This window comes from Macaca fascicularis, chromosome 2 (assembly GCF_037993035.2).
Source record: "Macaca fascicularis isolate 582-1 chromosome 2, T2T-MFA8v1.1".
NCBI classification, from domain to species: Eukaryota; Metazoa; Chordata; class Mammalia; order Primates; family Cercopithecidae; genus Macaca; species Macaca fascicularis.
Window position 1 is genome coordinate 163,943,382 of NC_088376.1, and position 18,370 is coordinate 163,961,751.

Consider the following 18,370-nt stretch of genomic DNA (forward strand, 5'->3'; position numbering starts at 1 on the left):
CCAGCTACCAAATACAGAAAAGCTGAGTGATTCTTGCAAAAGGTGTATTATGCTTCCGGGCATCACATACTGAAGACTTGGGGACTATCTATGTAGGTACAAGTAACTTATTGTATAATGTCACTGGATTAAATTCAGTAATGTCCTTTTTCACTAAATGTGGTTATACAACCTTACAGCATATTACAAAGGGAACACAAACAAAAAAGTAAGTTTCACATTGGACCTTCTTCAGGAGCAGTGCTGACCTATTTCACTGACCTATGCTCAACTGCCACTAGGTGGCCCTCTTTTCCAGCTTCCAAGGGCCTACATTTGGCCTATGTGGCCTCAGTATAGCCTCAGATTTCCTGCTATGAACTTAATGAGCCCAGCACTGGCTCTAGCTATGGTTTGTTTTTTTGGGTGGAGTGGATGGGTGGTTCTTGGAGAATCTACTACTTTCCCGTGCGTGCAGTGGGAGGCTGTGTTGGAGAATCTAGCTATCCCGACTGCCTACACAGAGCCTACCATAATTTTTCACTCACATCTTTAGTATAAATCTAATTGTCTTGGCCTTCTGTAATAATACCTTTGAAGAAATAAGGATTTAAAAAAAGTTATTCATTTAATATTCTAAGTAGACCTGCAACATGGGACCAATATTATTATTATTTTTGCAGTTGAGAGGGCTGAAATCTCGTAGGGTGATTAAAGCAAGTTTATTAGCCTCTCTAAAGCCTCAGTTTCCTACTCTGTAAAATGGAAGTACTTTCCTACTGCTTTGTGAGTATTTAAAGGGATGTAATTTGGGAAGCGCCCAGCACTTTGTCTACTACTGGCACAGGGTTTTAAAGCCACCCAGAGGCCGAGGCGTCAACACTCCGTTTCCCTGCCGGTGCTCCTTCCAGCCCCTGGTGTGGTCGATTTGGCAGGGGTGGAGCGCCAGGCGCGTGCAGAGCCGGGCGGACCCGCCCCTCGGGCCAAGGCCGGGCGGGAGGCGGAGCTCGTACTCAGGAGCCGCCTCCCGGGCGGCCGGGGCGGTCCCCGAGCCGCTTTCCGCGGCCTCGCGTTTCCCTGGGCAGTACTAGCTCGCTGCGGCCGCGCCTGGGGTGAGTACACGCGGCCCTGGCTCCGCCGGAGCTCGGGAAATGCAGTTCCCGGGACACGGGCGCCGTGCGAGGGTGGCCGGGCGACGGCCGGGGTCGTTCCCGGGGCTGGGGCGGGGCGGCCGTGGGGATAGCGCGGCCTCCGTGGGCCGTCCCTCCTCAGCTGGAGCGGTGGGCCGGGCCGGGGGCCTGCGGAGGCCGAGCCTGGCGGGAGGCACCGGCTCAGGTGCTGGCATCCCGCGCAGCCCCGCCTCTGCTGCAGGCCGGGAGCCAGGCGAGGTGCTTGCTGCCAGGTAGGAAAAGATCCAGGGCTCACTCATAACCCAGGTCACGATCCGGGGTCGCCCCCAGCACCTCTCCGCCGGGTGCATCAACCTGAAAAAGCCCCTTCTTCCTGGAAACCCTCTTTCTCCAGCGTTTCAACGGGGAAACTGATCAGCTGACCCCAGCCCTAGTCCTGCGAGGGGCGGGCAACCTTTGACCTTTCTCCTAAGGGCCTGGTCACCTGGATTATAAAGGACTTCGAAGACAGCCATCCACTGTCTGTTGATCTGTATTTCTTGATGTTCTGTCTTCCATTAGCTAAGAGCTGTTAACTTTTGGTTTGGAAAAAAGCAGACAAGTCCAGGGGCTCTGGACCGAGAAAAGGCCTATGGGTTGGTAGCCTTAGGAGAGTAGTTATCAACAGAAGGTGGGTGTGCATCCTGTTGCAAAGTGTTCCAGAGTGGGTGAGGGATGGGGACGTGGAGGTGGTGAGGGCACTGGTAGACCTCCTCAGCCGTTTGGTGATGAAGAGGAGGAATGAGAAGATGGTAATTTGAGTGTGGAGGAGAGTCGTGGCTTTTTTTTTTTTTTTTAAATTTTTAAAGAAAGGAAAATAACACCTTGAAGATCCTAGAAAATCAAGGAGAGATGAGGATGAATGGGATGCAGGGCCCAGATTGAGAAATTGGGATTCAGAAAAGGATGCGGAAAGCTATTCCCGAGACCCAGGTGGGGAGTGCTGGAAGGTCTCTCTTGCGGGAGGAGATAATGCTTGATTGGATACAGTTCACAAGTTTTTGGAATTTTGTCTTCTAGAGCAGGTTTGTTCTTTATGGAAATTGTAAACCCCATGAAACTGCAATAACTTTCGTCTACCTATAGCTTTGATCGGATTGAAAACATACATTGTGAAGAAGTACTGACCTGAATTGAACTGTCTGACTACATAATCTAAGGGGAAGTGGGTAGAGAGGGCAATAAAATCAGCTCTGTGATTATAGTTTATATGCCACTTAATATAATAAGTATTTAGTATCTACTTTAAGCCGAGCTAATAGTAATGCCTGCCTTTTCCAGAAACGCTTGCACAAGTTTTGGGAACTAACCTTCTCTTTGAAGATCTTTTATTCAGTGGAAACATCCAAAGCAAGTCAGTGATGGTTTTCTGTTCTTTGTTTTAAGCCATCAATGAACAGTGGTTTCTAAAACCTGGCTGCATGTCTCAGAGTTACCTAGGTTCTTGTTAAAAATATACATTTTTTTGTTTGTTTGTTTGAGACGGAGTCTGGCTCTGTGGCCCAGGCTGGAGTGCAGTGGCACGATTTCAGCTCGCTGCAACCTACACCTACCAGGTTCAAGCCATTCTCCCACCTCAGCCTCCCAAGTAGCTGGGACTACAGGCCCAGGCCACTACTCCCAGTTAATTTTTATGTTTTTAGTAGGTGGGGTTGCACCATGATGGCCAGGCTGGTCTGGAACTCCTGACCCCAAGTGATCCGTTTGCCTCGGCCTCCCAAAGTGCTGGGATTACAGGTGTGAGCCACGGGTCCAGGCAAAAATAGCAGTTTCTTGACCCCACTTGAGGCCTTTGAAATAAAAATCTCTGGGGCTGCAGCCTGGGAATAGGCATTTCAAACAGAGACCACAGGGTTCTCTGGCACTGAAGGTAACTAACAGCCTCTGAAGTTTTTCTTTGAGATTGGGGCTTTTTGGCCTATTTAGAACAGGTTTTCTTAAAGGTTATGTGAATGAATTGTCAAACTTATGTAACTAAAAGTTAGAATTCCTGTCTGTGATGTTATCTTTAAATTTTAATGTACAGTCGTCCCCCTTATTCTTGGGGGATATGTTGCAAGACTGACAGTGGATGCCTGAAACCATAGATAGTGCCAAACCTTATATACACTGTTTTTTTCTCTATATACATACATATCTATAATAAAGCATAACTTATAAGTTAGGCACAGTAAGAGATGAATAATGTCTAATAATAGAACAGTTATTATACTATGCTGTGATAAAAGTTATATGAATGTCACCTGTTTCTCAAAATATCTTACTGTATTTTATTGCGGTTAACTGAAACCGCAGAAAGTGAAACCAAGGACGACTGTATTTTAAAGGAAAACTATGTAGTCATTTTATCAGAAAACAACATTGTTTCTGTTGATGAAAACTCCATTTTAGAAAAATTAGAAGATACAGAAGAAATAAAAGTTTTTCCCTAATCCTACAATTAAGAGATGACCACCAGTGACTGTCATTTTGTATGTAAAAGGTATGCACATACATATGTATTGCATAGTTGGTAGTATATTTTATATACTTTTTCTTTTAGAGACAGGTTCTCACTCTGATACCCAGGCTGGAGTGCAGTGGCATGATCTTGGCTCACTGCAGCCTCCGCGTCCCCAATTCAGGTGATCCTCCTTCCTCAGCCTCCCAAGTTGCTGGAACTACAGGCATGCGTCACCATGCCCAGCTAATTTTTGTACTTTTAGTAGCGAAGGGGTTTCAACATGTTGGCCAGGTTGGTCTTGAACTCCTGGCCTCAAGTGATCCGCCCGCCTCTGCCTTCCAAAGTGCTGGGATTACAGGCATGAGTCATCACACCCAGCCTATATTTTATATACATCTTTATATCTTTTTTCTACTTAGCTATTATGAGCACTTTTCCATGTAGTTATTGTAAACATTTTAATGGAAGCATATATGCCATCATATGGATGTATTATAATTAATTAAATCAGATTGCTATTGTTAATATTTAGACTCTTAAATTTTTGGTTATTTTAGCAATGTTGGTTTCAATATTGTGGTATACCTCTCTGATTGTTTTCTTAGAATACATTTCTAAATGATGGAATCAAAAACCTTTCAAATGCATTTTTAAAATCTCATTTTGACATATCTTCTTACTGCTTTTCCTAACCAGAGGGAAAATTAACATATCTGAAAGATCTATTGCATTCCAGGTCCATCCTCTTATATCAGTGGTTCTCAAACTTTAATGCAGCTAAGAATCATTTGGGGAGCTTGTTAAAATTTCATTTTTCTGAGTCCCAGAGGCTGTTGTTCTGACCCGTTGGCTTTGGAGTGGGGCCCAGGAATCTACAGTTTTAACACATTCCCTTATGTATTTGATAAAGGCACTCTTGGAACCAGACGTTGAGAAATGCTTCTTAAATAAATGGCCAAACAGACTCAAAACATTTAGGTTACTTGTCAAAAGCCATTCATGCATCTGATAACAGGAATTTGAACTCAGCTGTATGTGACTTCAGAGCCCTGTTATACCCATGATCTCAGAGCTTTTTAAACCTTTTTAAGAACGTTTAGGGTGAGGTGCCCCTAATGACTGCAGAAAGTAAACTCCTACTGACTCCACTGTTGATTTTTTAGGGACAGCTGAAAGTAACATATAAGTACATGATGAACTTCTATTGAAACCTCCCATCAGAAATTCTGGTGAATTCTGTATTATGTTGCATAGCATATACTACATAAAATAACTTTGGTCGTTTGGGTGTTGCAGGACCACCTCGCTTCAAGTGTGGATTTCCACGGCTCTTGCTCAGAGGCGGGTACGCTGTGTTCCAGTGTGCCATGGAACTCACACAGTGGCACTTTGTGGCTTCATGAAGGAAGAGGCAGGCCACGCAACACTTCCTCCCCAAGCCAAGGAGAAGTAGCACTTTTAGAGGCAGAGGAGCGGAAGGCAGTGGGTGTGAGCAAAAGTGTCATTTATTAAAGGTGAGGACCCTACCCTTAGAAAAGTGTTGATATTAGTGAACTGAAGGGAGCTAGTGTCGGGGTGAGCCTTTTTAGTTTTTAAAATCCTCCTCAGATGGAATTTTGTACTCATTTGATTAATCTTTATTTCCCACCTTCTTTATGTTTCATTCCTTTTAGCAGTAGCCTGGAATTATGATGTGTCCTTATATATTTCAACTAGTATATCCTAGTCCATCATTTGTTACTAAATTGAGTACCTGCTGTGTGTCAGGTTGGTTTGAGGCACTAGAAATACAAAAACAATGATTCTCCTTGAGAAGTAAGTTAATTTACTAGCATTTGTTGACTTGGGTTATACCTAGTCTCTGACTCTTTATTTTTATGTTTAGTTAACTTTAGACTTACAGAAAAGTTGTAAAAATGGTACTGAGAGTTCACCTAGCTTCCCCTAATATTAACCCATTACATAACCATACTACATTGATCAATACTATTAACTAAACTACAAACTTTATTTAAAGTTCATCAATTTTCCTACTCTCTCTTTTTTTTTTTTCTGTTCCCACTGTATTTTATCAAGGATCCTGCATTTTATTTAGTTTTTCTTTCTCCTTAGTCTCCTCCAATCTGAAATAGTTCCTCAGTTTTTCCTTGTCTTTCATGATTTTGATTCTTTCGAAGAGTACCAGTTAGGTGTGTTGTGGAATGAACTTGTGGTGAGCGATTGGGCTTCTCCACTACAAAGTTACTGTCTTTCCCTTTGTAGTTAAGAATTACCCTGGGGGACATACTTTGAGACTATACTGTTTATCCTCAGATTTTTGCCTATTAGTTTAGCATCCATTGGTGAACCTTGTCTGCAACGGTTATTCAGTGGTGTTTGCCGAGGGTGATTTTTTTTCCATCTCTCACTTTCTTACTAGTTTTAATTTACTGTAAGAAAAGAACCACCCCTTCTCTTCTATTCATTTATTTGTTTGATCATTTTTATCAGTATAGACTAGTGGATATTCACTTTATCCTATGGGTTAAAATACAGTGCCTTTTTTTTTTTTTTTTATTGCTCAAATGCTTGTAGGTTGGGCCATTAGGAGCTTAATCTTTGGGTTTAAATGACTTGTACATGTAAATGGCTGTCATCATTTTTATCCCATTCCTTACCCTGCCCAGGGAACCACTGCCCCTTTAGAATCTGGCCAGTGATCATTCAGAAGCCTCCTAAAGGAGTTGTAATTGGGATAATGAATACCAAGGCCTAAGGAAGGTGGGACAATGCATGTGTAAAAGGTAAACGCCTAGGAACTCTGCAGGAGTCAAAAGAGTAGCAAAATAATCAGTCTTTCTTCTAGTGTTGCCCCACGGAGTCCCAAGGCATCAGGATCGTGTGCGTGGCATAACATCAAGCCCACTCAGATGCCCTGTGTCTGCAAAATTACCTGATAGGTTCAGAGACATTGGAATGCTGATTTTGGTGCTCTTAGCTGCCGAATCAACACACCCTTTCTCCTTGGTGCAAATGCTTAGTAAATATTTATAGAGTGATACATGGTGTCCTCCCCACCCACTTTGGTGGAGTAAAGATGTGTGTGGTTAGAGATTCTCCAGGAATGATACTTAGCACTTACGTTGCCCTTCCTTTTGTTATAGCTTATCTTCCTTGCCAGATTTTAAAAACTATTATGGGAAATTTCAAGCATACACAAAAGTAGAGAGAAAGAAAATGGACTCTCAGGTACCTATCACCTATCTTCAAGACTTCTCAGTATTTTATCCATCTCGTTTCATCTGTTCTCCCACTTTGGGATGGAGTCATTCTCATATTTGACAGGAAATTGCAGACATTGAGGTCTAGAAAAAGATAGAAATAAACTCTGAGTACAAAGAGTGGGCTTTCATTCTCTTTATATCATATCCCCTTTGCTTGAAAATAGCAGGTACTCAGAAAAGGCTGGTTGAATCGAGTGGAAGAAAACCAAATATGAGAACATGATCATTTTTAACTACAGGGCAGACTTCTAGAAAGGGAAAGAGTGGTAAATCTTGCCCTAAATAACTTCTTTCATGTTGCCTGAATTTGTTCTCGGTAGTCATGATGATTCCCTTGCCGCTTCAAGACAGCCATGACTGAAAAAGAAAACTCTGAGACTCTTGTGACAATTAAAGGTCTCTCAATTATTTAAACGTTAGTGTAAATAAATCCAATATGATGGCACTTTCCCAAACACCAATCGGGAGTCACTTGCCCTAAAAATAACTTTCTTTAAAACGTCATTATGTTTTTCTGATTATAAAAATATTACATACTCATTAAAAGAAAAAATGGAAATTACAGAGTTAGAAAGTAAAAATCATCTCATTAATTCCAGAGATAACATTATCTTGGGCAATATTCTGATAACATCTGAACATGAATCATATTGGTAATTAGAGCCAATAAATACATGTGTTCCTGGCCAGGCACAGTGGCTCACACCTGTAATCCCAGCACTTTGGGAGGCTGAGGTGGGTGGATCATTTGGGGTCAGGAGTTTGAGATCAGCCTGGCCAACATGGTGAAACCCTGTCTCTACTAAAAATAAAAAAAAAATTAGCTGGGTATGGTGGCGCAAGCCTGTAATCCCAGCTACTTGGGAGGCTGAGGCAGGAGAATCTCTTCAACCTGGGAGGTGGAGGTTGCAGTGAGCTAAGATCACACCAGTGCACTCCAGCCAGGCAGCAAGAGGTAGACTCCATCTCAAAAAAGAAAAAAAAAAAAAAGCTTGTGTCCTGGAAATGTACCAGATATGCCAGTGTACTTGGGTGCATCATCTCATTAAATTCTTAGAGCAACTTTGTGAGATAAGTATTTTTCATCATTTTGTTGCTGGGACACACTCTGAGAGGGGTTGCCTCCAGTCACTTGGCTGGTCTCTCTTGAAACATAGATGGACAGACAGATGACAGACCCTTCACACTTCAGATGTTTACTCACAGGAGCTAAGGAAATCTTACCTTTGAACTTACTTGTGCTGGCTTTCTGTACAGTTTTTGGGAGAGCACTTAGACTTAGAAAGATAGGTAAGTAATTATTTTTAACTGGGTCAGATGTTGTCTCAAAAGCAGCATTAGTAATAAAGGCCTAACTAATACTTAAGTAATTATTAATAATGGCTCTTTGCTTTTTTTTTTTTTTTGAGACAGCGTCTCGCTCTGTCGCCCAGGCTGGAGTGCAGTGGCCAGATCTCAGCTCACTGCAAGCTCCGCCTCCTGGGTTTACGCCATTCTCCTGCCTCAACCTCCCGAGTAGCTGGGACTACAGGCGCCCACCACCAGGCCGGCTACTTTTTTGTATTTTTAGTAGAGATGGAGTTTCACCATATTAGCCAGGATGGTCTCGATCTCCTGACCTCGCGATCCGCCTATCTCGGCCTCCCAAAGTGCTGGGATTACAGGCGTGAGCCACCGCGCCCGGCCAGGCTCCTTGCTTTTAGAATAAATGTCTTACCTTTGAACAGAGTCCATAAGCTACAGTTGAGCAATATTAGTTTATGAATATTCACAGCTATTTAGTTCTTGGGTAGGTGTTTCTGTTTTTGTTTTTTTAAATTACAGTCATCCCTCAGTATGTGGAAGGGATTGGCTTCAGGACCCTTGCATCTACCCACATTCATGCGTGCTCAAGTACTGTAGTGAGCCCTGAGGAACCCACATATTGGAAAAGTTGGCCCTCTGTATACACAGGTTTTGCATCCCGGGAATATTGTATTTTTGGTCCGCATTTGTTTGAAAAATATCTGAGTGTAAGTGGAGCCGTGCAGTTCAGACCCGTGTTGTTCAAGGTTCAGCTGTATTTTTTAGAACAGTTTTAGATTCTCAACAAAACTGAGCAGAAAGTACAGATATTTCCCATGTATCCCCTGCCTTGTGTAGGTTTTTAAATCTCTTACCCGTCTGTAGAATGCGGGAGGTCGATGTGTGTTCTTTAAGATCTTTTCTGATTTCAACACTGCAGTAATTTTAGGGTCATAACCTCCTTCCACTCTGCAATTTTCTCTTCCAGGGGACTCTCCCTCTGAAAATAGTTCTTAGAAAAGCAATGCTTCCAGGGCTGGGTGCAATGGCTCATGCCTGTAATCCCAGCACTTTGGGAGGCCAAGGTAGATGGATCACTTGAGGCCAGGAGTTCAAGACCAGCCTGGTCAACATGGTGAAACCTCAGCTCTACTAAAAATACAAAAATTAGCCAGGCATAGTGGTGCACACCTGTAATCCCAGCTGCTTGGGAGGCTGAGGCACTAGAATTGCTTGAACCCAGGAAGTGGAGGTTGCAGTTAGCTGGGATTGCGCCTCGGCACTCCAGCCTGGGCAACAGAGTGAGGCCCTGTCTCAAAAAATCAAAATAAAAATAAAAATAAAAAATAAAGAAAAGCAATGTTCCCAGTCTGAATTTTCTAAGATTGAGATCTTTATTTTAAAAATTGCCAATCGTAGCATTTAAGCCTCCTACAATTAAGTCTGCAAGAGGTTGTCTGATTGGCCTCAGGAACCTGATGACTTACTGTTAGCAGGTGGGAAAAGAATAGACCTCTAGGAAGGCATTTGAACAGACAGGCCCTAGGAAAGGGAAGGTAGATGTGGGAGAGAGATAGAAGGCCCCCAAGGGAACCTGAATATTCAAGGGTTTGTGTTGGGACGACCCAGGCACCAAGGGGAGAAAAGAGGAAATATCCATGTGAAGGATGTGGAGCTGAGCACCTGGGCTGAGAGTGCATGCTACCACTTACTAGTTGTGTGGGCTTTGGCAAGGTACTTAAATCTGTCCAAAACTTCCTTTCCTTTTCTTACCTGTAAGATGAGGAGACTAGTAATTCTTCCATCATATGGTTAAATGAGAATTAAATAGGTTAATACAAGTGATTTTACCCCACTGCATGGCACAGAGTAAATGCACACATAAATTGCCCTTTTTTATTAGTTGTTACTGCCTTCAGCATTGACTTCCTGTGATACCTTCACAGGACCCTGAACACAGGCCATACTGTTTAATTGCTTCCTGGGTCAAACATTCCCCAAGAACCTAACCTCCCATTTTATCTATAGCATTGTGTTTAGAGAGAAATAGTTTCTAGGTTTCCTTCCAACTAACCTGAAACTAAATTTTTGGAATTGTATCCTTTAGTAAGTATGACACTATCCTAAGAGTTTCTGAGGTGGTGGTTGTTTTTTACAGTTACTTACTGCCTCTGTATTCACCATTAAAAAAATTCACTTTGTTTTCATTGTAAGAGTATCTAAAATGATATATGTAAAATATATGTAAATATGACAATATGTGATATACAAAAATATGTATGATAATATAAAAACTATATTATTAAAAATTCTAAAAAGAAAAGAGAAAAAAACCACCCCTAGCTAATCCCATTCTCCTAATATAATTATTATTAGCTTTTGAGTATATTTCTTTCTAGACTTTCCTTAATTGTATGTCTTTAGTTGTAATCATAGCACAGATACAGGGTTTATTTTTTGTTTTTCTTTTTGTCATTTAAGATTTAATCATCAGTGTTTCCATGTGATTATTTAGCATAGAAAATATTTTGGTCTCCATTTTATTTGTGTAATTGAGAATATGTTTGTCTATGGAGATTATGCCTTAGCTTTAGCATTTTCTGTGTTCTTCTGAGAACATGTTTAGAATTTGAGGAGAGACGTGATTTGTCCACACAGAGAGGATATAGCGGATGTTGCTGGCGGCAACCCAGGGATCCTTGTCAGGTAGCCTTTACCACTTTAGTGTATTTTCTGTGGTCCGGGGTGGGCCCTCAGCTTGGTGATCTTAAAAACATGATTTTTGTCAATTAAGGGCATAGGCCCCTCTTTGAGGTGAATTCATATTATCCCATCTCATGCTGCTGAAGTATGAAATCAGGGTGGCAATTTGTCAGCTGACAGTGAGAAATACAGTACAGAAAGTGGTGTTTCAGTGTGTCTGCTTGCTGGCCAAGGTGGGATAACACTTTATATATTAATAAATTAAGTCATCTAAGCCCCACAATAACTTTTCTAGGTAGATACTATTTTTATCCCCATTTTACAGATAAGGAAACTGAGGCTTGGTTAAATGACTGGCCCAAGGTTATGTAGCTGTTATGTAGTAGAACTATAGTTTCTGTCTAAGTCCAGACTCCTGATCTTAAACACTATGCTGTAGTTTTGTTATTCTTACAGATAGATTGTTGACCTCCTGTTGGGGATTCTCTATGTTTCTTGACAGGCTTCTTTCTGGCTCCCATTGCAATGTGCCCTGTGCCAGTGCCTCTTTGAGAATATAGCATTCATTCCCTGTTGTTGAGGACCATGTTTTTCTGGCTCTCACAAGGAAGAAGGACTTTTCCCTTTTCATTTTCTCTTTGGGTCAAAATGTGCTTCTGTAACAAGGCTTCACATTTTTTAAATCCTCCCTTAAAACTGTGCCAGGAAGGGGCAGCTGAGGCAGAGAACCATTAGGGCTGTGTCTTAGGCTGTGCCCAGCTCAGGTCTTAGGGCGTTTGCAGTCTCCCTTGTCTCCTTTGCCTATTTGTTCTGTCCAACATCTGGAAATGGCTTCCCTTCTTGGGTGACAGGCAGCCTGACTGATAACCTAGAGAGTGCTTCTGTGATGTATCCATGCTTAGAACCTCTAAACCTCTGATTTTCGGATCTCTAAACCCTAAGTGGGAGACCTACCATTATGGTTAGTCAAGGTCCATCAGGGATGCGTTTTCAGTTTGTGCTGGAGTGAATCATTTCAGGATAGCATTTCCATTTGAAACAATGTGTCTTTTGTGATTGTGTTTTAGATTGTTGGAGCAGAACTACTGAGCAGAAGCAGGCATTGTATCCTCAGTTGTCATCAAGTTCGCAATCAGATTGGAAAAGTTCAACTTGAAGCTTTCTTGCCTGCAGTGAAGCAGAGAGATACATATTATTCACGTAATAAAAAACATGGGCTTCAACCTGACTTTCCACCTTTCCTACAAATTACGATTACTGTTGCTTCTGACTTTGTGCCTTACGGTGGTTGGGTGGGCCACCAGTAACTACTTCGTGGGTGCCATTCAAGAGATTCCTAAAGCAAAGGAGCTTGTGGCTAATTTCCATAAGGCCCTCATTTTGGGGAAGGGAAAAACTCTGACTAATGAAGCATCCACGCAGAAAGCAGAACTTGACAACTGCCCTTCTGTATCTCCTTACCTCAGTAAGTGTTCTCTTTTTCCTTTGATTAAGTAGTATGCATTTTTTTTTATTTAAAAATAACAGGTACTTGCTTGTATCAAAACATCTCATGTACTCCATAAATATATATATCTCCTGTGTCACAAAAACTGTCAATTCAAATAAAATAACTATGACATGTACATGAAAGTACAAAACTCAGAAGTGTACCACTTGGTTAAGTTTCAGAAAATGAACATACTTGTCTAACTGGCATGTAAATTAAGAAATGGAATCTTGCGGGAACCATAGGAATTCCCATGCTTCTTTCAGTCACCACTCTGGCTTCAAGATTCTAACTCTACACATTAGATTTTTCCTGTTTTTGAACTTTACAAATTAGAAGCATACGTTATGTACTCTTTTGTGTTTGGCTTCTGTTGTTCAACATTATTTTTGTGAGACCTATTCTTATGGTTTCGTGTGGCTATGGTTTGTCCATTTTCATTGATGTATAGTATTCCGTCATAGGAACAGACCCACTTTTATTATCCAGCCACAAAAGTCTCAGCAGCACACATTTATAGGGTCCATTGATCTAGGCTGGTGGCTCTGCCCCATGTGCCTCCTGTTCTCCTGCTGAAACTAGTGGGCTAGCCTGGGTATGTTCTCCTCATGGCATCGGCAGAGCACCAGAGCATGGGAGGAGAAATGCAAGCACATTCAAGCTTCACTGGGGTCACATCTGTTGTATTCCTTTGGCCAAAACTATGGAGTCAAGAGACAGACTAGGTAAGTTTTTCAATATAGTCTTTAGTAGTTTATTTCTTAAATATGTAGTATATTTTGGTTCACCTTTTATGTCTTGCCTCTCAACTTATATTAAACAGTAAATTAGTCTTAAGATCAGGGTGCCAGCATGGTCAGTTTCTTGGTGAGAGCCCTCTTACTGGATATTGTCCTCACATGCCTTTCCTTGGTGTGTTTGTGCACACACATACATGCAGGGGGAAAGGGAAAGAGGGAGGGAGAGAGAAAGACAGAGATAGATAGATCCCATACCTCTTGCTCTTTTTATAAGGGCTTTAATCCCACATGGCAGCTCCACCCTTATGATGATCTCATCTAAACCTAGTTACTTTCCAGAGGCCCCACAGTGGAAATTAGGGATTCAACATATGAATTTTTGGGGACACAGACATTCAGTCTGTGCACCCCTTTCCTAGTTGAGTCACAGTCCTGTATTGTATTCATATTGGCGTGCTGCTTCTCTTTACTCACGGAAGAGCCAAAGTGTTATTCCTTTGTGTGTTCCTTCACAGATAGTACAAGTTGAGATGTAAAAATGAGTCAGTGAAATGCAAATATGGCTGATTATTCCGCTTGCTTAAAATGTTCACAGGATATTTAAACAGTAAACTCGTTCATAAAGAATAGAGGGCAGTGATGCATTACTGGGCAAGTACTGGACTAAAGGTGATGTGGTTGGTGATGACTTAAAATGGGCCGTTAGTGACCCAAGGAGGGGCAGATGTTGAGAAGATGTTGGAGTAGGGGGAGTGATAGGGAGACTGATAGAGGGTAAATGGAAGCAGATACTAGGTTAGGGCATGTAAAAAGTTATGACAATGAGAAGGTAAGGCGGGGGACTAGTTTATATTAGACCTGTTGCATGAGGCTCTTTGAGGGTGCAAGAACAGAGACACGGTCAGGTTAATGATGGGAATTGTGAACAGGCCACACAGGAGACCATCTCAACAGCTACCCCATTTTCTCTGGTAGCTCGAGAGCCCAGCATCAGCTGTAGTACTTGTCATCTGTGTAACTCCATTCCTTACTCTTTGTTTTTAGGGCATTACTGACTGCTGTGTCTTGCATACAGACCCTTCAGGAAGGCTCTCGTAGGCCAATTATTCTCTTTGGGTGGCTTGAAGAAGTTGCTTACCTTGCCTGCTATTGGGCAGAGCCCCAAGGTGCCATTAGACACGTGAGCCTGGTGTAAGCAGCCATGACCAGGGTAGGGGATGGTTACATGGAACAAGGCATAGAGACTTATGCACAGGAAGGGCCTATGACTGCTTTACTCAGAAGGGGATAGCTCAATTTGCAAGCATCTTGAGATCTGACAGCCTGACCAGTATACATGGAATTTAGAAAACAACAACAGCCACAAAAAACCTGAGCTGTTTCTTCCTGTGGATGGCTTTGGGCTTCGTCTGTGTGGATTGCTTCCAGACACTGAGCAAGTGCTGTGCTGGATTGGAAACGTCTGTTGTGGTGGCAAAATGGGAGAGTTGTTGCAGTGCCACACATACCTGTTACAGCTAGGTTAGGGAGGGAGACTGGTTTCTACTTCTTTTTAGTGCTTTGCTTACAGGGAGCCGGGGTAGTTCCAGAGTTTAGGGAAGGGGGAGGAAGAGTGCCTTGTCCAGGAGCTTGATTCTGTGGAATGCTATTGACATTTAAGAGATTTTCCCATCCTCCTGGATTTTGGAGAAGGAAAAGAGGATAGACCAAAGTTGAAGTTACTCTGTCTAACCCTGACCTTTGCTCTTACCTTACAGATGGATCATAGAGCAAGTTGATTACCAGCCACAAGGAAGTGCTTATATTATATATCCACCACTTGCTTTTGCAGCCAGTAACCTTAGTGACATGATGCTCTGGCTATCATCATGACTAAATGAGCCTTTAAAGTAATCATAATAAAAGCTGACATTTGTAGCGCTCACTGTGAAGTGGTCAGTGTTCTTTCTATACATATTAGCTCATGTCAACCTCAACAATTTTTGAAGTAGCTACTGTTATTGTCTGTGTTCTATGTTCATTGTAGGAGGCCAGAGCAAGCTCATTTTCAAACCAGATCTCACTTTGGAAGAGGTACAGGCAGAAAATCCCAAGGTGTCCAGAGGCCGGTATCGCCCTGAGGAATGTAAAGCTTTACAGAGGGTCGCCATCCTCATTCCCCACCGGAACAGAGAGAAACACCTGATGTACCTGCTGGAACATCTGCATCCCTTCCTGCAGAGGCAGCAGCTGGATTATGGCATCTACGTCATCCACCAGGTGAGCGTGGGGGCAGACCAGGGCCTGCCCTAGACCCTCCTCTCTCTGCCAGACTTGGCCATGTGACTCTTTGTCTATGTTGGGTAAAAGGAACATCAGACTATCATCAAAAAAGAGTTCTCTTACCTCATTTATCCTTGAAAGGAGTAGAGGAAATTATTGTCTCAGAGCATGGAGTTATGGGTTCAAGTTCTGGGAAATTTTACTACTCTTAAAGGAACCTCTGGAGGAAGCCTGTTTTGTGAACCCTTCTGTTAGCCAATGACTGCCTTCAGATTTTCCCGGAGGCTTCCTGGCCCCTTCTGTTTCTTTCTGTGCGTGACGTGCACTACATGATGAGATTCTGGAATTGTCTTGTCATTATCGACCATAGCTACTCAATCGGGATCTAGACAGAGGATTTGAAAGAATATTCTGTATCAGTAGCTATGGCTGCCACCACATTTCTGCCCCGAACTTTGCCACTATTCATTATGTGAAACATGTTATGTTTGATTTTCACTTTCTGGATTCACTTATTTGGCTTCCAGAAGCGTGATTTGGTAGGAGCACAGCATAATCATCGGCTGCTTTTGAAGAGCTTACCTCTGAGGTCAGTGGAGTGGGTGATTAAAGATACCTCTATTTGGCATTAAAGTTTATTGAAAAAAAACTAAGACATCAGTTTAAACATCAGTGCCTAAACTTTTCACAATTATCCTTGGCCATCCAAATAATTCCCCCTCAACTTCTTACAAATTCTAAGAATGTCAGCAAAATCATGACTACTGTTAGAACTGGTAATATTTCTTTTAGGTGAAACTTTGGACAACTCAGAGGACCAGCTCTTCAGTATAGACTTGGTGATAAACTGGGGCTCTTGAAAATCAGTGTGCTTATATAGCACATCTATGTCTGTATTTTAGTACTTGGAACAGAATGTTACTATTATATTGTTTTATAGCTATTTTTGTTTTTAAGGTTGTTGGTCATAGGTATGATTTATTTGATTCTGAGTTTTTTCTCAGGACAGTAACCCACAAGGTATAGTACTATTTTTATGAATCGAAAAACGTGTCTGCTTTGGGCCCGGCCCAGTGGCTCATGCCTGTAATCTCAGCACTTTGGGAGGCTGAGGTGGGTGGATCACTTGAGGTTAGGAGTTCAAGACCAGTCTGGCCAGCATGGTGAAACCCTGTCTCTACTAAAAATACGAAGAAAAAAAAAATAATTAGCTGGGTGTGGTGGCACATACCTGTAGTCCCAACTACCCGGGGAGGCTGAGGCAGCAGAATCACTTGAACCCAGGAGGTGAAGGCTGCAGTGAGCTAAGATCATACCACTGCACTCCAGCCTGGGCAACAGAGCAAGATTCCATCTCAAATTAAAAATGAAAGAGAAAGAGAAAAATATGTCTGCTTTGTGTTATTCTTATCAGGAAAACATTGTGGTAACTTCTGAGAAATACTTGTACTTTTATGATAAACCACTTAACTGGAATTCATTTTAATGGAATTTGAATGAAGCAGCCATGAAAACATTATTTAATTTTTTATTACAGCTTCAATCATATCACAGGTCAAACTGTGTTCTTTTATTACCCAGTGACGAATCTCTCTCCATAAGGCCACTGGGAGGATTAGCCTCTACCAGTAGCATTATAACAGGATTCTCTTACAGGGATTTCTAAGAAACTTTAAAGTAGCTTAGAAATGTTAGCAATAACCTTCTCTTTTTATAGGTCGAGATTTCTTGATCCTTTCTGGCAGGCTGTTAACTAAGTCTCTTAGAAGCTTAGTGTAAATTCATAACAGAGGGTAAGATTAGGATTACCTGGGGTTGAACTGTGAATCACTAATACTAATTGACATGACTAGTATAAAAGAAAGGTTTTGTAGTTTTATACAGAATACATAAAGGTATTTGTAAAATTTTAAGTGAAAATTATTTTTGTTAACTGTGGTAAGAATACTTAACATGAGATCTGTACTCTTAATACATTTTAAGTGTACAATACATTATTATTGATAATTTGAGTTATTTGTATTTTAAAACTGCATTTAAAAAATTTTAAATTGTGGTAAAACACACAATGTAAAATTTACCATCTTAACCTTTTTTTTTAACTTTTATTTATTTTTACTGTCTTAACCATTATTGAGTGTACAGTTTAGTAATGTTAAGAATATTTACATGCAATGTATCTATGCATAATTATGCAATATATTGGTTGCATAAATATATGCAGTGTATTTATGAAATCAATCTCCAGAACTTAATCTTGCAAAACTGGAACTTTCTATCATTACACAACAGCTCTTCAGATTTCAAGGAATGTTTCTAAGTTCTGGAATATAAGTATGTGTGAAGCACAAAGAAAAAATCAAATGGTCTTTTATTGCCATTGCATCTTCTCTGTCAGATCTTTATGTCACAAGTATAGTCTTGTGCGTTAACAAGAATAATACCACCTCCTGAATCCTAACTAAGAGGGGAACAATATGAAACTTTATCTCAGGAGCTTTTCAAGTTTTAATTTTCATATCTCTAGGCTGAAGGTAAAAAGTTTAATCGAGCCAAACTCTTGAATGTGGGCTATCTAGAAGCTCTCAAGGAAGAAAATTGGGACTGCTTTATATTCCATGACGTGGACCTGGTACCTGAGAATGACTTTAACCTTTACAAGTGTGAGGAGCATCCCAAGCATCTGGTGGTTGGCAGGAACAGCACTGGGTACAGGTAAGGTGGTCTGCTGAGGGTGGCTTAGGTCGAGAAGCTCAACTATTGTGATCAAGACTGGGTGGAACAAGCATCCAGAGTGTCTTAAGAAAATGAGAAATAGGAAAAATGTTCCATGATATATACATCACTTAAAGTGCAAAACAGAAGTGAGAGAACGTAATGAGGAAAAAACCCTACAACAGCTTCGGCAGAGGATCACAAAGACAAGGGAAAGCGTTGGAGAGAAATGTCCGAGCATTGCAGGTGGTGGCCAGCCTCACCCACAGCGCCCCTGTTGGGGGGGACTTCTGCAAGCTTTTCCACACTGACTGGAATGCAAG

The 18,370-nt window shown here is 41.7% G+C and overlaps 1 protein-coding gene across 9 annotated transcripts in view; it reads left to right on the forward strand.

Annotated features, from left to right (window-relative positions):
- The first annotated feature begins 1,033 nt into the window (after positions 1 to 1,033).
- B4GALT4 (beta-1,4-galactosyltransferase 4) overlaps positions 1,034 to 18,370 on the forward strand; it is a 29,609-nt gene continuing 12,272 nt past the window's right edge. For 2 of the 9 annotated variants that reach the window (XR_012431681.1, XM_005548073.4), the window contains exons 1-5: positions 1,034 to 1,091; positions 4,888 to 5,105; positions 11,909 to 12,306; positions 15,097 to 15,329; positions 17,860 to 18,047. Coding sequence is in view for 4 of the 9 variants with exons in the window: in XM_005548073.4 (XP_005548130.1) it covers positions 12,054 to 12,306; positions 15,097 to 15,329; positions 17,860 to 18,047 (674 nt within the window). In the remaining 5 variants the exon portion in view is untranslated. Of the gene's footprint in view, positions 1,382 to 4,887; positions 5,106 to 11,908; positions 12,307 to 15,096; positions 15,330 to 17,859; positions 18,048 to 18,370 lie in introns of all 9 variants that reach the window. The other 7 variants (XR_012431684.1, XM_074033397.1, XR_012431683.1 and 4 more) reach the window with 4 other exon arrangements.